The 16,777-nt window shown below is 39.4% G+C and overlaps 1 protein-coding gene across 2 annotated transcripts; it reads right to left on the reverse strand.

Moving 5' to 3' along the window:
* Positions 1 to 320: 320 nt before the first annotated feature.
* On the reverse strand, positions 321 to 13,083 carry elovl1b (ELOVL fatty acid elongase 1b). 2 transcript variants are annotated; one of them, XM_026158104.1, is made up of 8 exons: positions 12,926 to 13,083; positions 2,528 to 2,628; positions 2,250 to 2,440; positions 1,973 to 2,053; positions 1,811 to 1,867; positions 1,612 to 1,717; positions 1,261 to 1,397; positions 321 to 1,169 (listed from the first exon to the last, which is right to left on the reverse strand). In XM_026158104.1, the coding sequence occupies exons 2-8, from the start codon at positions 2,595 to 2,597 to the stop codon at positions 837 to 839; spliced, it is 975 nt and encodes a 324-aa protein (XP_026013889.1). In that variant the 5' UTR covers positions 2,598 to 2,628; positions 12,926 to 13,083; the 3' UTR covers positions 321 to 836. The 2 variants fall into 2 exon arrangements, with proteins under 2 accessions (XP_026013889.1, XP_026013890.1); XM_026158105.1 differs by lacking the exon at positions 12,926 to 13,083 and adding an exon at positions 5,385 to 5,571.
* Positions 13,084 to 16,777: the final 3,694 nt, after the last annotated feature.

A 16,777-nucleotide genomic window follows, 5' to 3' on the forward strand; every position in this document is an offset into this window, starting at 1 on the left:
TCTGCCTCACACAGGCAAAGTAAACCTTTTTGCAATCACCCCATTCCTGACCCTGATGAACTGATTTGAGCGGGAAATGTTCTGGTGGTTCCGGTCTGCGGGATGCCATTTCTGCCTTGTGCCATGAAGAATAGAGCCCTTGTTGACCTCCTACTTGCTGCACATATTTGGGATGGCAGAGACAAGAAGCACATGCAGACAATGCAAATGCTTTTGCTGCGACAGCAAAATGTTGGAGCCCAAAGATCTGCTAAGTGAAATCAAGTTACATATCCAATAAACTGTTGTCAGAGTTTGGGGGGGAAAAAAAAAGTCAACGCTGATCATTTAAAATGGAATTTATTTGCATATTAATTAAATACAAAGTAACAAATTTTAGAAAGTCTAAAGTATAGCAATACAATTAGTTTCTTTTTTTTTTTGTAAAACTATTTACAAAAAGCATCTTCAAGTTTGATAGAAACTGTACAGTCATCTGTCCACAGTGTGTCAGGAGGACATGGGGGTCAGATAAGAAGTGAAGACAAGTGTGGTGAAAGGCCACCAGAGTGATACTGAACTAGGAGGTTGTTTGCAACATCAGTGAAGACAACATGGGTCAAAACATCTTCTCTTCATACATTGTGTTCCATAGATGGTTCCCCAATGCAAAGAAACTAACAAACCAAACAACCAAATTTGGGACCCCACCCGTGGAAGTCACTGACCACATCATCCTCCCACATTTTACATAGAAAACTAAAAACAGAAAAAGAAAGGAACAAATTATTTGGAATCTGTAGTAGTTTTATCAGGTTTACAGGGCCATACATCTTGGGCTTTTCCTTCCAGACTTCCTAGGCCTTCTTCATCTTACCCATGTAAGAGCTGCCATTCTCGTGGTGGACCGAGCCATTGGTAACCCCGTGTGATACACCATTGGCAGTACCGTTTTTCACACTGTTACCATTCTCACAGTATTTGCCATTTGTGTGCACAGCTGTGCTGTTCTGACACTGTTTCGGCAGTCGCTTGCCCTTAATGTAAGCCTGGAACCAGAAGTTGGAGAACAGAACAAAGAAGAAGGTACCATAAATCCAGATGAGGTGGAGGATCACAGGGAACTGGTAATCACAGCTGCTCATGAAGTAATACTGGGTAGCATGGAGAGATACCAGCACAAACTGGATCTATTGAGAAGAAAAATGAGAAATTAGCCAAATACACAATAAAAATGTGCTCTACTGGTAACACCACTGAGTCAGTATAGGCTATACGTACCAACTGAATTGCAGTCATGTATTTCTTCCACCACAAAAATTTCTGGAAGTGAGGTCCAGCAGCAGAAAGGCCATAGTAGAAATACATAACAACGTGGACGGAAGAGTTTACCATGGCATGGAAAGATCCCATTCCACCTGAAGTGATAACCACAAACATCAGACCGAATTCCCTTGGTTAATCATTTTCATATCGATAGTCAGGTCATCTGCACAAAGCTTCTTGAAAGGCTTTAAAAAGACCATCTTATCTTCAAGATTGGTATGCAGGAGGAGCTAACTACATAACACTTCCGCAATGCTCCCCCTCCCTCCTCCATTAACCATTGACAACTTAAGGTTATGTACTTACCTGGAGCATACGCAATTCCCCACCACCAGGTCCAGGGCATGAAGGAATGGTGGAAGATGTGTAGGAAGGTAATCTGGCCGTGCTTTTTCCTCAACACAAAGAAGATCTAACAGAGGGGATTCTGGTCAGAACACAGTTTACTAAAACTGAACATTAAGGCACATTTTATAAACCATGGCATCAGAATATGCGAACTTACTGTGTCCATCAGCTCAATAATCTTGGAGAACCAGAACAGCCACGCCACTTGGACCATCTAACAATGAGAGACTTTTTAGTTTGTGACTCAGTGGAAGGAAAGTCAGTTTTTATATTCATCGTCTTTAATAATAGTAATTGTTATAGAGTTAGGGCGACTTACTCGTAGTGCTTGAGGACTGTTAGAGGTATCAACTGCATCACATCTCCAAGTATACGTTGTGGCCCACCCAGACATCAAAAACTGCAAATAAAAACACAAGTTTATCAGGACTTTATCTTTGCTGAGGGCATTGATCCTTACAGATGCAGGTTCAACCAAATGAATATATCCAACAATATCCATTGAGGAAAGCAGTCTTGAATAAATGATGAAATGCTAACAATGTGCATTAACTTTATTCTTTTAATATTTTAAATGCTAGATAACAGATTCTTACTTCATATACGATGAATATTGACAAGGCCACAAGCAAGAAGTTGTAAACTATCATAGGCTCCTTGAGCTGGAAAGGTTTGCGATTGGCCATTAAGCGAGGTCCGAGGTACAGTACAAAGAACAGGTAGCCCAGCAGTATTGTCGTCATGGTTATGGGACTCTGCATCAGAGGATAATCGGTGATCCGTGGATCTAGAGCGCGAAAGGGGAAATGTATTTAGACAAACAAACACAAGTCTGTATTTTCTCAGTGTTTAAAAACAAAAAAACTAAACCTACCAAGTCCCGACAGAAGGAAATCATAGATATCCTTGGCATGTGAGCCCATCTCCTGAATCTCCTGAAGCATATTGGCTCTTGTATTGTTATGACCCAATTATCTGCAAACAAATACACAAAAAGCTCATTGTTAGTTTTAGCTGAAAGGAAAACACTGCAACAATCCTTCCAGAGCTCCATGAGAATATCCCAAGGGCTGAAATTTGACTCAAAGCAGAACAGCATTTGTTTTAAACGGTGTCAAAAACACAAAGGTTCAAGGTCAAACCTGTCATGCCGGGATCATTTTTCCTGTTCAAACAGAACCCTGAACAGATAATTTTTAAACAGTTACATTTCTAGAGAAATTAAAACATGCAAAATTATTTTCTAAAGAAAAAAATACAACCCCCCCTCCCTCTGTCTTGCCGGTGTCCTCAGGGAGGCGCATTCTTACATTTCCTGATTCAGCAGGTCTGAAACGCAGTTACTGGAGCAGAGAGCTCATCCCTCACCAAACAAACACTCCCAACAGAAATTCCCAAGATGCTTTGCCCTGGTTCGAACCACTCATCAGACATGGCCTGATATCTGAGAGGAGGTGCTACAAGGAACTGAGGGAATCCCTCATCCCACACTGAGGCTGGCTGTTTGTGTACAAGAGCCAGGCCACGAGTTAAGGCACAATACTGCCTCCACCAATAAACCCAGCAGTTTAAGTTTCTGGTCACTGAACCCATTAAACTGACGACTGCTCCTTCTTGTGACATGGCAGTTTTATAGAGACCACTAAAAGCAGTCGGCACACAAGAAAACTGCTCTGCTTTCAAAACTGGACATTTTCTGATGTTTAAAGCAGATTTCAAATGTAAACCACAAAACATATTTATACGCAGGGTGCGGTCAGCGCAAGCCACACTGGGCCCAGAGGATGCATTGTTTGATACGAGTCTACAATGCTCTTTCACTGCCAAAAAGTACAGCGCTCCTAAAGTCAATACAATTAAAAGCTAATAATTTAAGCCTGAGGAATGAAGGTCAGGTGACCCGAGCTCACACGGGTGCCTAGAGGGGCAAAGAAAAGTACATGTGGATTCAGGTTATGCATTTTGTGAACAATGAGCTAGATCGATTTGATAGGCAGGAAATCCATTTTTTAAAGTTAGAAATCAGATTGGGGAATTTGTGCAAAAGTGCAAAAGTCATTTTCTCTTCTGTTTTTCCCCCCAAATGGGATTTCAGTCAGAAACCAAGTCGAAGTGAAAACAGAAGAGAAAGTGACTGTTGCACAATCCAAAAGTCAAATGCATTTCAAACAGTTTGTGATAAACTTTAACTTTAATATTGCTTGAAATATTAAAAATAATTGAAGCATCACAGGATTAGTGTCTTGTGTCAAACTCATCCTCCTTCCTCGTCGCTTTGTACATTCAAGAAATTGTTAACCTAAGCACTGTGTCAACACCACTGTTTTTATAGTTGTTAAGCTTCCAAATTTACTGCAGCATTCCAGACCACTTCTTGTGATAGCCACATCGCTTCCTTCCAACGACATTTTGAAACCAAAGAGCTGTTTATTTGTGACATGAAAATTCGAGTATGACAATCAGTGTATTTCAGACGCCTCTTACACAAAGGTTTGTTTTTTTTGAATTGACGGATGAGGCCTTTGGTCAGGCACCTTACATTTCAACAAGAGTATCATCATGTCTGTTGTACAGAGTCTTGTTCTGAGGGAAAATGCTGATAAGTTAAATTGATCACATTATGGTTTAGCAAGTGATGCTTTTCATAAAAATAATAATACAGCATCACCACTGTTAAAAAGTGCAGGTTTAAGGAAATCCCACCACAACAAGATGAAAGTAATCAAAAAAATATCCCATTTTCAAATATGAACAGGCAACATGTGACTGCCTAGAAAGGGTACTTAGAATAAATCTGACTGTGCAAGTCAGAAGGATAGTCTTGTGATTCATGACAAAACAACCAAGAATGAATATTTTTGTGTTCTCAGGACAGGATGAAAGTCTCCATGAGAGAAACTAGAATTATTACCACCAATAATGTTTGTCTAACAGCAGTCAGTTTGCCTCACCTGGATAATAAAGTATCATTTATTGCACCCAGTTATCAATTAACCGACACATGACGCCACCCAACTGTCCACCAGTTAAACATCAGCATCACCACAGGATTTGGACTAGCAGTACACTGAAGCCTGACCAGTCGCCACTTTTCATCTCTTATCAGTAATTCCACAGGTCAACACCAACTTCCTCTTATAGTTGAGAGGGGTCCAGAAAAAAAAAAAAAGTTAGATTCCAATGATGTAATGCAAGCTGGCATGTGGCCATTGAAGGCCCTTTCTACTTTGAATAGAAATCATTAAAAGCTTTTTAGAATTCCAATTTACACTTTGAGTGAAGTCCTAAAAGACCAGTCCCACTACAACCACCTATCCATTACTAAATGACCTTGACTTAAATGGTGTGGCTGGTTCGCAGCAGAGATACAGTGAAAAAGGAGGGGAAACATTTTCTTAAGAGAGCCATGTCAATGAATCATAGGGATGGAAAAAGGGAGCTCACGAGTTAAGAGTTAATGATGAACAAACTGGAGCAGCAGAGATGATGGGGGAAAAAAAAAAAAAAAAAAAAAAAAAAAATTCAGGAGATGGGGGAGGGGGAGCAAACCAGGAACCCATTTGTTAAGCATACAGTCAATTATCTTATAACAACAGTGACAAAAAGCAGCCTGACCGAAAGGAACCAAAACCTTTGAGTACAGAAGCTTAAAACAACCTTGAACTGCTCGAAGTGTTGACAGACTCCACACACAAGTTAGTTCACCTTTAACATAACATTGAGCAACTTACCCTTGCTGAGACAAAACAATTTCCACTTAAAAAGCCGAAGTGGACTCCTCTTGCACAGCACGATAAAGCCTAAGTGTAAAGTACAAGGGCAGACGGCAGCAGCAGAGAAGTGACAGAAAGAGATGGGATTGAGAAAGTAAACTGACAAAGTGTGACTGGTACAGCGGTCTTCCAAAACTCCACCCTCCCTGACTCATACAGTGGATGAATAACTAGTTCACACAAGGAGAGGGAGGGAAAGAGGCTGAGCCTGAACGAGAGCGAGCAAGGGAAGAGAGTGGCTGCTCTGTGTAACCCAGAGAGAGAGAGAGAGAGAGAGAGAGAACTACTGAGGTGAGAGATTACCTCCGTTTAAATCCCACACTACCTTGATGTATGTATTCTGTGACCGCCCCCAGGTTTCACCAAGCTGCCGTCAAAACCCACCCACCCACTCGCCTACCCCCTCCTTACTTTGCTCTCCTTGTCACACCCTTCACTCACTTGAAACACCAGAAACCCTACTCTGGAGTCACCCTGTACCCTCTCAGGGGTGGGCTGATAATATTATTCACAGGGAGCGGGCGAGAAATCAGTAGAGACTCTGTTATCATGAAGGGAGCCATTGTTACGCCTTTACTGGTCCTCGGCCTGGCCAACACCCATAAAGCAAAACTAGCCTCCATTTCTTCTCCTGCACTGCTGGACAATCCACGGCATGAGTAAAATGCCTCAATAAGGCAGACTAGCCTCCTCCTATAGTTTGTGTTTGTCCTGTATTGTCCAACTGGAAATACAGCTTCATTAGGTACACATGCAAGTCCAGTTTAAAAGGAAAAATCCAAGAAGCCTCTCCTGGTGGCCTCATGGAAAAAGTGAAAAAAGGTGTTGGATAAATTTAAACTACAAGGCAAGATAAGAGCTATAAAGATGTTTGCTCAGGTTGGATAGCAAAGCAAAAGGAAGATGAAATTAATTGCCGCAATGGGAAGAAGTGACTCATATGGCAATGCTTAAAATTCTTTAGTGTTGTGAAAGGAGGTTTTGCTTTCCAGTAGGAAACTTCTTATCCTGATCCCACTGCCACACCCAGCCATGCTTAAGGAGAAACAAAAAATGTGTAGTACGAGTTACACCACATGCTTTTGCACATTACACCTTTGGCATCCAAGGAGTTTTTGGCCTTTCCCAAACACCAAGACTGCGATTGATTCATTTAAAAAAAAAAGAAAAAAAGAAAGTTTAAGTATTATAAATGTAATTTAATCTTATTACATGGTCAAAAAAAATGAAAGGAAAACACATCTAACATCTATAAGATAAGACACACTCATTTGTCCCTTAAAGGCACATCTAGAGCTTCCAGGAAAAACCCGGTTATGGATCATTTCAGCCTTGGCAACACAGATTTTGTACACGCTAAAGTTCAATAGGACAGAAACACTGGGATCTAACAAACATTAGTTGTAAGTAACAAAAAGTGGGTTTGAGTTTTAGTCAAAACTACAAGCAATTATTTAAAAAAAAAAATGAAAGAAAAAAAAAGTTGTTTTTAAAATTCCACACATTTATTATCAGTCTACTAGACAGCTTTGTATAAAGAACGAACACACACACACACACACACACACACACACACACACACACACACACACACACACACACACACACACACACACACACACACACACACACCTTTGTTTAAAGAGGCCGATAAGGACACAGAAACAAGAGCCCATAAAATGCCTGTAGCAGTGATAAAAACAGCTCGAGCCAGCTGCAAGCATGACACAAATGAGCTTATAGTGGAAAAGGCCCCGTTTAGTGAGACAGTATCCGACCCAGCCAGCTTCGCCTGTTGTTCTGGCCCTGGGGGCAACATGGGGGAGTGAAGGTAGCACTCCAGTGCATTTCAGCCCTTCCTCCAAATACCAAAACACACCTGACAACAAAAACGAGATCAGCTGCAGTTTGAGGTGCTGACAAAGCCCTTTCAAATATGACAGTCATGCTCCTCAGTGAAACCAGTAACCCTTTTTGTTCCCATTGAACAAAATACAGAATATGACAGAAGCGGAAGTGCCACAAATGGTGGTTTCCAAGATCAGCCACTTTACTCCCGTACTGATAAACGTGACGCTGAGAACAGTTTTGATGTTTATCTCACTTCCACTCAGACCATTATCTGCATATGACTGACAGATAAATATTCAGTGTATTTTGGTTTGATCTAAGGGAAAGTTAAAGCAACATCTTGATAAAACCTGTATTTTTATTTTTTTAAATCAAAAGTTGCTTGACAGACGTCAGATGCTTCAGATGTCAAACTGCGTGAAAACCTTCCAAGTACAAGCATGTACATGCTTTCAGACACATAAGCTGGTAATATTGCACACATCACACGTTGTGTTAACCTCAGTGTCAGACACACACACCAAAAGCCCATTTTACACGGTAAAATCAATTCACTTGAAAGGTGTACACCTTCAACTGTTGACACTGATGCAAACTTTATATTTACCAATAGCTCAGAATTAAACTGTAGAATCTCAGTAGATTGAGATGTAAAGAGCACAGTGAGCAAACTGTGTGCTGCAAATGCTTTAAGCAGGAAGCACAAGTCTCCCAGAATTTCCACTAGAATGTCACAAAGTGGTGTGACAAATCAGGCTCTCCCGCCAGGGTAAAAATAACTGGTCAAATTACATAAAGCAAAAACGTCCATTACTCTATAGAGTGTATGAACGTCACCTCTGAAGGCATGCTACTGGAAATTTTTAAACAATTGTTTAACACAAACTGCATTCCTGAGAGTCTGCAGTCTCGCCTCAGGTAGAAAGTCCTAAAGGCAACAACATCAAAAACCTGACAGCACACTGACTGGCTACATAAGTCAGCTAAATTAACGTGAACCTCACGTGGCAAAACGCCGACACACATTCCAGTCAAGCCAGCTGGATGACAGACGCCAAAGAAAACAAAAAAAGTTATTAGTAGTATGTTCATGTCCTCAGGGACAGAACTGTCACCTGGGACCACAATCTTCAGGCTGACTGCATTTTATACAATTTTATCTGAAGTTGATAACTGTAATCATGGCTGTATAAGCTGGTTTCATTCAACCAAACCCCAACTTGCTTTGCAGCTTCGTCATCCTGACACACTGAGAGCACATGTACCTCTTGGACAGGTATGTGCTCTCACATACTTGCAAAAAACGAGACGACCGTTTAGGGGCAGCGAGGCTGAGAAAGTGTGCGAATGTGAAAGTATCTGGATGAACACCTGAGTGCACGTGTCAAATTTAAAAACTTGTCGTAGTGTATATTACATTACAGTAATGCTATTGAAAGAATGCTCAGCAATTATGTAAATATTTAGGTTTTTTCCATGCATGCTTAAGTTAATCATTTTGTTTTTATTTTCCTAAGATGTGGTCTAAGAATTTTACTCTTATATAAGCCTAACGAAAAAAAAATATTATGAATATACTCCCCCACCAACAGACTCTCTGAAGATTCAATCTATAGAGCAAGGAACAAAAACCTCAGCATTTACTCTGCAGGCTTTGATTGCTGGCAAAAATACACAGACTGCTGACATAATACAAGTTGCATAATCTGGTTTTATTCTGGATTAAATATCCTTTGTCTAAAGAACCTTTGTCATGAACTTGTGTGATATTGGAACAGTGACTAGTCAAAATCCTCAGATTTGAATGCAGATTAGCATATTATCAAGCAGCCATAGCAGATTTTACATATGATAAGACTGAAAACATGCTTTAGTCTCACCAAGTGACATGTTTTATAAAATGCAAAACAACAACCAAATGCTGAAGTTGTAGAAACCACTACTCCCCGGTACAGGAATGTTGCTGAACTCGTCTCAGGACTGGCATGTTCACGCCCCCCCTCAATTGTATTTGGGTGTGTATGGTATTGGGGGGGCTGCATCTCCCCTACCTGCCGTCTGGACGTTCAACACTGCTCCTATTCTCTTAAAGCACCTCCCTCCTTCCTTCTGTCAGAGTACAGGTCTCAGATTTCTGAAACTTTCCATAGCTGTTAGTCCACTGCACCTCTGCGAACCCACCTGACTTCATGGTGAGTGAGTGCGTGAGAGAGAAATGGGGGGGGGTAGTAACCAAAACAACCCCACTGCACTTTAGCACGTACAGGAAGCATGAAGTAAATTTGCATGGTGCAATCATTTAATCTGTGGTCATGCATAAAGGAATTATTTGGAAAAAAAAAAATCTTTAATAACATAAACAAGCGAAGCTGGAGGATGCATATGAGTTTTATTTTCTTAGGACTGAGACTTTAAACCAGACATTAGAGTCATTAGTAATATGAAAAGTTGGGCGTGTTTCCTCATTCAGCTATTATAACACAGGAACTTGACTCTTCAGATTAGTAATAAGCCATCTAAACAATTTAAGAGACAAAGCCAAACGTGAGCACACTGTAATGTCTGCAATAATCCCTCATTAAAAACAGAAGTGAATATGCAAGTCAGTTTACAGCACCTAAAAACTCAGACTTGATATTGAAACATACAAGAACCAACAGACTTAAAAACTCCTTTGTCCCACACGCCATCAAACTGTTTAACTCCTCTCTGGAGGGGAAACAGGAGGACAAAGGAGGGGGGAACAACTAGGTTGTAGTGCCTCTTCACTTCACTGTGCAATACTTTTTGTTAATAGTCAACGGTGCAATAGACTTCAATACTTGAAATGTGCAATTCCCTTGTATTCTTATTCCTATTTATCCCTTTTGTATATTTTATTTATCTGTCGGTGCTGTGCTATTGGAAACCGAATTTCCCAGAGGAACCCACCCGAGGGATTAATAAAATTTTATCTTATATGTTGAGACTGGGCAAGACTTTAACATGAGTGAATGAGACTTTGTGTCTGTCTGGATACCTGCAGAACGTAGGAACCTAGGCTTGCACACATCCACACACACACACATACACTTAAACTCTTAAGAGCAACCCTCCCCCAACAAAACAAAGGGTTCAAGTATTACTAATCAGTCTGTCAGTTTTTAATTTACAGTATTTGTATCATTTGACCTTTGGCACACATTTCCATAAAACGATACAAGCGAATGGAAAATTGATTTCCATTTAGCCACCGTAACTAAACATGCTGGTCAAAACACAGAACCAGTCACAGCATACTGGAGGACATAAAACCAGTACTTTACTTCCTCTTCTTGGAATTGAAGAATTTAAATTACAACATAGGAATTCAAATATTAGATGCTTATACAGACTGAAGTGCACATCAAACGTTGAGCTTTAATTACTTCTAGTCCAACTAGATCAACTGTTTAGATCTGCTCACTTAAAAGGCCTCAAACTGAAACCCATACTGTCTACTGCTGCCGTTCATGCGCATTATGGCCACACCCCAAACAAAAGAGATAACAGTTAATTGACAACGTCACACTTCTTCCCCTCGACAAAGTTCCCTATCAGCATGTGAGCACTTAAGTGACATTCAGACATTTGGCTAAATGAAATGCTGAATATCAGGTACAGTAGCTTCTCCACCCGAATGGAGAAACATGAAATGAGCCTTCTAAAATACTTGTTTATAGACAGAGGTCAAATTTACTGCAGGTTCCTTGAACGTGCAACTTACTCCCAATTGGAGAATTTTCCAAGGAAGTTGTTTTAGAACAAGTTGGTCCATAAATAGAGACTATGAAGGCATTTGTCTAAATAAGCAGGAGTTCAGAGAGTTTCTGGAAAACATTTAAAGAGCCAATAGAAGCCTTAAGTTAACTGACAGCAGTCAGATCTGCCAAGTTCACACACAGAGTTTAAAAAAAAAAAAAAAAAAAAAAAAAAAATCATGTCAGGGCAGATCTTAAAAATGTCAGTGAACTAACCCAGTTGGGGAAGCAACCTTAAAATCCTGCTTCCCCATTTAAAAAAAAACCCAAAAAACAGGTTTTAACATGAGGTGAAGTAAAATGACACATCCCCCCACTACACATGCTCGCTGATGAACAGGAGACGCATGTGAGGTGTGGTTGCACCACCACCACACTCGGCACTGCTGGATAGAAGCATAGTCAGAAACACACCGTTTAAAAAGACCCAGTGTCATTTCTACTGGTTGAAGATTATATTTGAAACTACCCAAGGCCATCGGAGAAGGTGTTGACATTTGAAGGTGAAGTGATAAGAGTATGATGCTGAACTGTTAACAGCCACAGCACTGCTGTAGTGTTTACATTGCTATCAGAGATATGGCTGGGCTGGTTGACCTTGAGGTTTTTTGTCAAAGTCACACAATTGTTTGTTGACATTGTAAACATTTGTCGTAACTTTCAGTTAGTAGCCCATAATCTATCTTGGCACACAATTTGGAAACCATCAAAGGCTACTTTCACAGGGACATAACTGGGGGGAGGGGGGCATTTAAACACATTCATGAACTAATCAAAACTGTACAAAGCTTAAATTGTTTAACCAAACTACTTCTTGCATCGGTGTAATCTCTCCAGCTAAACAGTGGAAAATTGTGGCAATTCAAATAATGCAGAGGCTGCAGAGACTGTGGGCAATCAAATGCATAGCAATGCCATTAAATCTCTAGCATGGCATCCCTTTCTTCTATAGTCAGACTTTCCATACATTAAATGCACTTATGGATGTTAACATTACACAATAATAAGTTACACTAATTAAAAATACATGCACACGCCTACTCTTTGTCAATCACATGTTACATAACAGATGTGATGTTTGATGTAGTTCTCTGCCTCGCCACTATAAGAGATCACACAGCATTTAGTGGAGAATCTAAATTTTGCTAGTGGTGTGAAAGTTGTTTTTAGTTGTTGTTGTTTTGCCCCTTCATATATGCAACAACTTGACTTTGTAACCATGTTTCACCTGACAGATTAGCTAAAGGCGAGTATGTTTCTGAGCTGGAGGAAGCTGAGTGTGCGCTTCTGCGTCGCTCTGGCTTAGCGTTAACCGTTAGAAACCGTTGTGACATTTGACCAGCAGGTAAACTATATTTCACTTCTCGCGGAAGCACATTTGGAGCTTGCAGTATGCACATTAATATGCTGTCTTTATTGCCTCCCTTTAGATGCATGACAGCTACAAAATGGCAAATGACATCAAAACCCTTCAAAGTGCAGAACAACAATAGGTGCACAGGCGATACAATTAGTCCAGTCAACACCGGATATCTGTCAACACCGGATATCTGGTTAGGGGGTAACGCCTAACTTTGAGGGTTTTTGTTTTTTTCTTTAAAAAAATTTGAAAAAAGAAGATTATATACACAAAAATTCTAGTTTGTTTGTTTTTTTTACTTTACTGTAGGCGTAAAAAAAAAGAGCCTTTAAAGACAAACAACAAAAGAAAGCTTTGAATTTGACATTGTTTAAATTGACATCTGGCCCCCCCCCCCCCCCCCCTCCCCTGAGGGAGGAAAAAAAACTGCAGCACCTTAAAGTAACTCCCTGAGTCAACATTTAACTCACTGTTAAACAGTCTGACAACAATGTCCAAAAGCTACTCACTTTTACTGAAGTAAACCTGTGGAGTCTGTCGAATGAATGCTGGAGAAAAGACGCAAAGCGTGGCTTTAGTTAGCGGTGCTTCCTCTTCCTCTCGGCTTAAATCTTCCTCCTGACCCAACCCTTTGATGGAGGCGGAAAAAGGTGGAGTCATCTCTACACTGGCGTGAGCTAGTCGCTTAATATGGACGTAATCATCTCAGTGTATCAAATGTCATTTCGTCTCCATTCCGCGGTCACTCACAGATGTTTCATTGTAACAGTTTGTAATGTAAATTCTGTAGAGTTTCGAGCTCATTTTCTGCTCTTTGTAACTACTACTGGTTACAATTGTAAAAAAAAAAACCCACTGACACACAGAAATGACTTTGAGTTTGGTTCCTCTCATATGTGAATAAAAGTATGCAGAGTATAGGTAAGTTGCCATATCTTTAGAGAAAAACTAAAATACAATTAGTAAGTAAAATAGTAAGTAAGTAAAATTTATTTATATAGCACATTTCACAGATAAAAATCACAAAGTGCTTTACAATAAGATCAGACATACAAGTTAAAATTAATTAAATTAATTAAAATTGTATAAAAATGTCTTCAGCTGCTTTTTAAAGGAGTCAGTAGAGTCTAGACAGCGTAAAGACAACGGCAGAGAGTTCCACAGCCTAGGTGCCAGTGCCTGAAAAGCTTGATCCCCACGTGTTTTAAACCCGGTACGTGGGACCACCAGTAGCCTCTGACTTGAAGGACCTAAGTGCTCGGGATGAAGCATGAGGTTTCAACAGGTCAGAGATATACTGGGGAGCTTCACCGTGCAGAGCTCTAAAAGTTACAACTAAAATTTTAAAATGAACCCTAAAATTTACAGGCAACCAATGAAGAGAAGCCAGAACTGGAGTAATGTGTGACCTCTTGTTTGTACCAGTTAAAAGTCTTGCCGCTGCATTCTGTACAGACTGAAGGCGATCCAGAGCTGATTTGTTGAGACACGTAAAAAGACCGTTACAAAAATCCAAACGAGAAGAGATAAAAGCATGAATCATCATCTCAAGTTCTGCCTTTGACACCAGTAGCCTGAGTTTAGAAATGTTTCTTAGATGATAAAAACAGTTCCGGACAAGTTGTTTAGAGTGTTTCTCAAGAGACATCGAACTGTCAAATACAACACCTAAGTTTCTGGGACTCGACTGAAATGAAGGGTCTAAAAAACTGATATGCTGCCTAATTTCTGAGAGCATGTGATCAGGTGCAATAATCAAAGTTTCTGTTTTATCTGCATTTAACTGAAGGAAACTGTCATTTAACCATTGTTTGATTTCTGACAGACAATTATTTAAACAAGACAATTTATACAACTCAGAAGCTTTGAAAGAACAGTACAACTGAATGTCATCAGCATAGACATGATAAGAAATATTATTGTAACGCCTGATAATGTGGCCTAGAGGGAGGATATACAGCAAAAAGAGAATAGGACCTAAAACAGATCCTTGAGGTGCCCCAGAAGACAGAACTGATGTTTCCGACAGCACGTGATTTATACAGACAGTAAAGGATCTCTCAGATAGATACGACATAAACCATTTTAAAACAACACCAGTAATCCCAAACAAGTCCTTCAGCCTATTTATCATGATGCTGTGATCAACAGTATCAAAAGCAGAGCTGAGATCCAACAGAACCAGAACAGTGTACTCTCCAGAGTCTGCTGCCATCAGAATGTCACTAGACACTTTAAGCAAAGCGGTTTCAGTGGAGTTCAATTTGCGGAAACCAGACTGGAAAATGTCCAGAACATTGTTCTTTTCCAAAAAGTTGTTAAGTTGTTCTGCAACTGTTTTTTCCAAGATCTTTGACACCAATGGTAGTTTTGATATTGGCCTGTAACTGCTTGGAAGAGATGGATCCAAATTTGGTTTCTTTAATATTGGTTCAACAATAGCTTGTTTAAAATAGCTGGGAACTGAGCCAGTAAATAAGTAATAAGTAAGTAATAAGCCAATTAATAAGCTACTCAAATAATCACACCAAAAGCAGTCCGTGTGTATAGAATAATTACACATATATAGTAGGCCCGAAACACAGTTCAGCAACCCGGCTGTGCCTTTTATTGCTTCAACAGTGTTTACTTTTTTTCGAAGTGTACTGCAGGATATAACATGTGGCACAACACGCTGGTGTTCTTATTCAACAAAACATGATGGAAGGAAGCGATAAAAGTCGGCTTGTCTGTCAAACAAGTAGAAGCAACATGTTTTATATAAACACACGTGTTGCATTCCTCATGCCAGACATGTGTCAGTTTATGTAACACACTACGATTTAAAAAAAAAAATTTATTTGCTTGTTTTTTCAGTTGAGCTGGTTCTATTTGCCCAAAGCTGTCACACACTCCTGGCCTTTCAAAGTAAAAACAGTAGATGCATTCAAATCTCCTGGGCAGCAGAGTCCTGGTGGTGAGATTTAACTATAATGACCATTGTGGAAGATCTGTAGGCTTCCAGCCAAGCCATGACACCACATATCAGACATGTGCTCTACTTGTGGTGTAATGAATAACCTGCAAATGTCGTAGGCTCACCACCTTGCCTAAAGCTGTAGTCACAAACTGATGACCTTTGTTCTTACTGGGGTCCATACAAGCCAACATTACATCATCATATAAAACATCATAAAGCAAATTATGTAATGAATTGAAGAAATTGAGTAAAGCGCAAGAAAACATTATAAATAAACAACAATGAAACTAATGTTATGGTCATAACCATAACTATAACATTTATGTGTGCGTGTGTTAATTTAGGATTGTTTATTTATTTTTTTAATTCATCCTTTATTTAATCGGAAAGTCGATTAAAGTCTCTTTTTTAAGGTGAATGTGGCCAAGAAGGGACACCTTTACAAAACAGTCAGCAGTTGGAAACATAGAAATACAGTATAAGAGACATAAACATAAACAGAGTTTATACAGTTCTGAAGGATTTGAAAAGGTCTTCTCGACCCTGCAGGTTAGTAATCCAAAACAGTGAAAACCCATGTTTGAGAATAATATTGTAAAATGTATAACCTCCGCTTGAATGTACAGTTTAATTTGAGACAATACTTTTCATTTTTGAGCTCCAGAACAACTGAGTACAAATACTGCTGTTAAAACTGGATTAATATTAACCACAAACTTAGAGCATGTAGGTTTATCCAGCAATAGTTCAAGATACATAACACCAACAGCTGTACTAAACTGTAACTCTATGAAATTGTGCGTTTTATACATTTAAGGCATTTATTTTTGCTTTATTTTTTTAAAGGTTAAATGTTTTTCATCATATGCATGTGAAAAAATTGTTCTTTTTTGTTTTGTTTTAAAGAAAATCTACCTGCTACATTCAAGGAGTGGAAAAATATATGGTGCTTAAGGTGGTGGGTTTTTAAGAGAATAATAGTGATGGTATGAGACAGGTGAGGAAATGCACGACTGGTTCAGCTTCCTCATCTGTCACATATCTGGATGATGACACTCACTCTGACATGGAAAACTAGAGCATAGGGCAAGGAATAATCATAAATGCACACCTGTGTGATTCATCCATGCTTTTCTGTGTATGTCACGGAAAAAATATGAATAACATTGTAAACAATCATTACATCAGAATCTATTTCAACTTAAGGGAAGGATATAAATTTCAGAGTTTGAATTATTTCTCTTTAACGTTCTGCTTTATTATTTATTTATATTGATGAATATATTTTTTGAATAACTCAGATAAATGAGTTGTTCGAATGCTTTTGGTCATTTGAAACACAATGATCGGTTGAAAAAGTAAACTATAATAATGTAAATGTAATAAGCATACACTGATTATT

Source organism: Astatotilapia calliptera, chromosome 23 (assembly GCF_900246225.1).
Source record: "Astatotilapia calliptera chromosome 23, fAstCal1.2, whole genome shotgun sequence".
NCBI lineage: Eukaryota > Metazoa > Chordata > Actinopteri > Cichliformes > Cichlidae > Astatotilapia > Astatotilapia calliptera.

What these genes read in the sequence shown, in the direction of transcription:
- elovl1b (XM_026158104.1), bottom strand. Translation starts at nt 2,597, where the DNA reads ATGCTTCAGGAGATTCAGGAGATGGGCTCACATGCCAAGGATATCTAT. An exon ending in TTTCCTTCTGTCGGGACTTG is followed by an intron (nt 2,441 to 2,527) that starts GTAGGTTTAGTT and finishes TTCGCGCTCTAG; the next exon opens with ATCCACGGATCACCGATTAT. An exon ending in GGGAATTGCGTATGCTCCAG is followed by an intron (nt 1,398 to 1,611) that starts GTAAGTACATAA and finishes TTATCACTTCAG; the next exon opens with GTGGAATGGGATCTTTCCAT.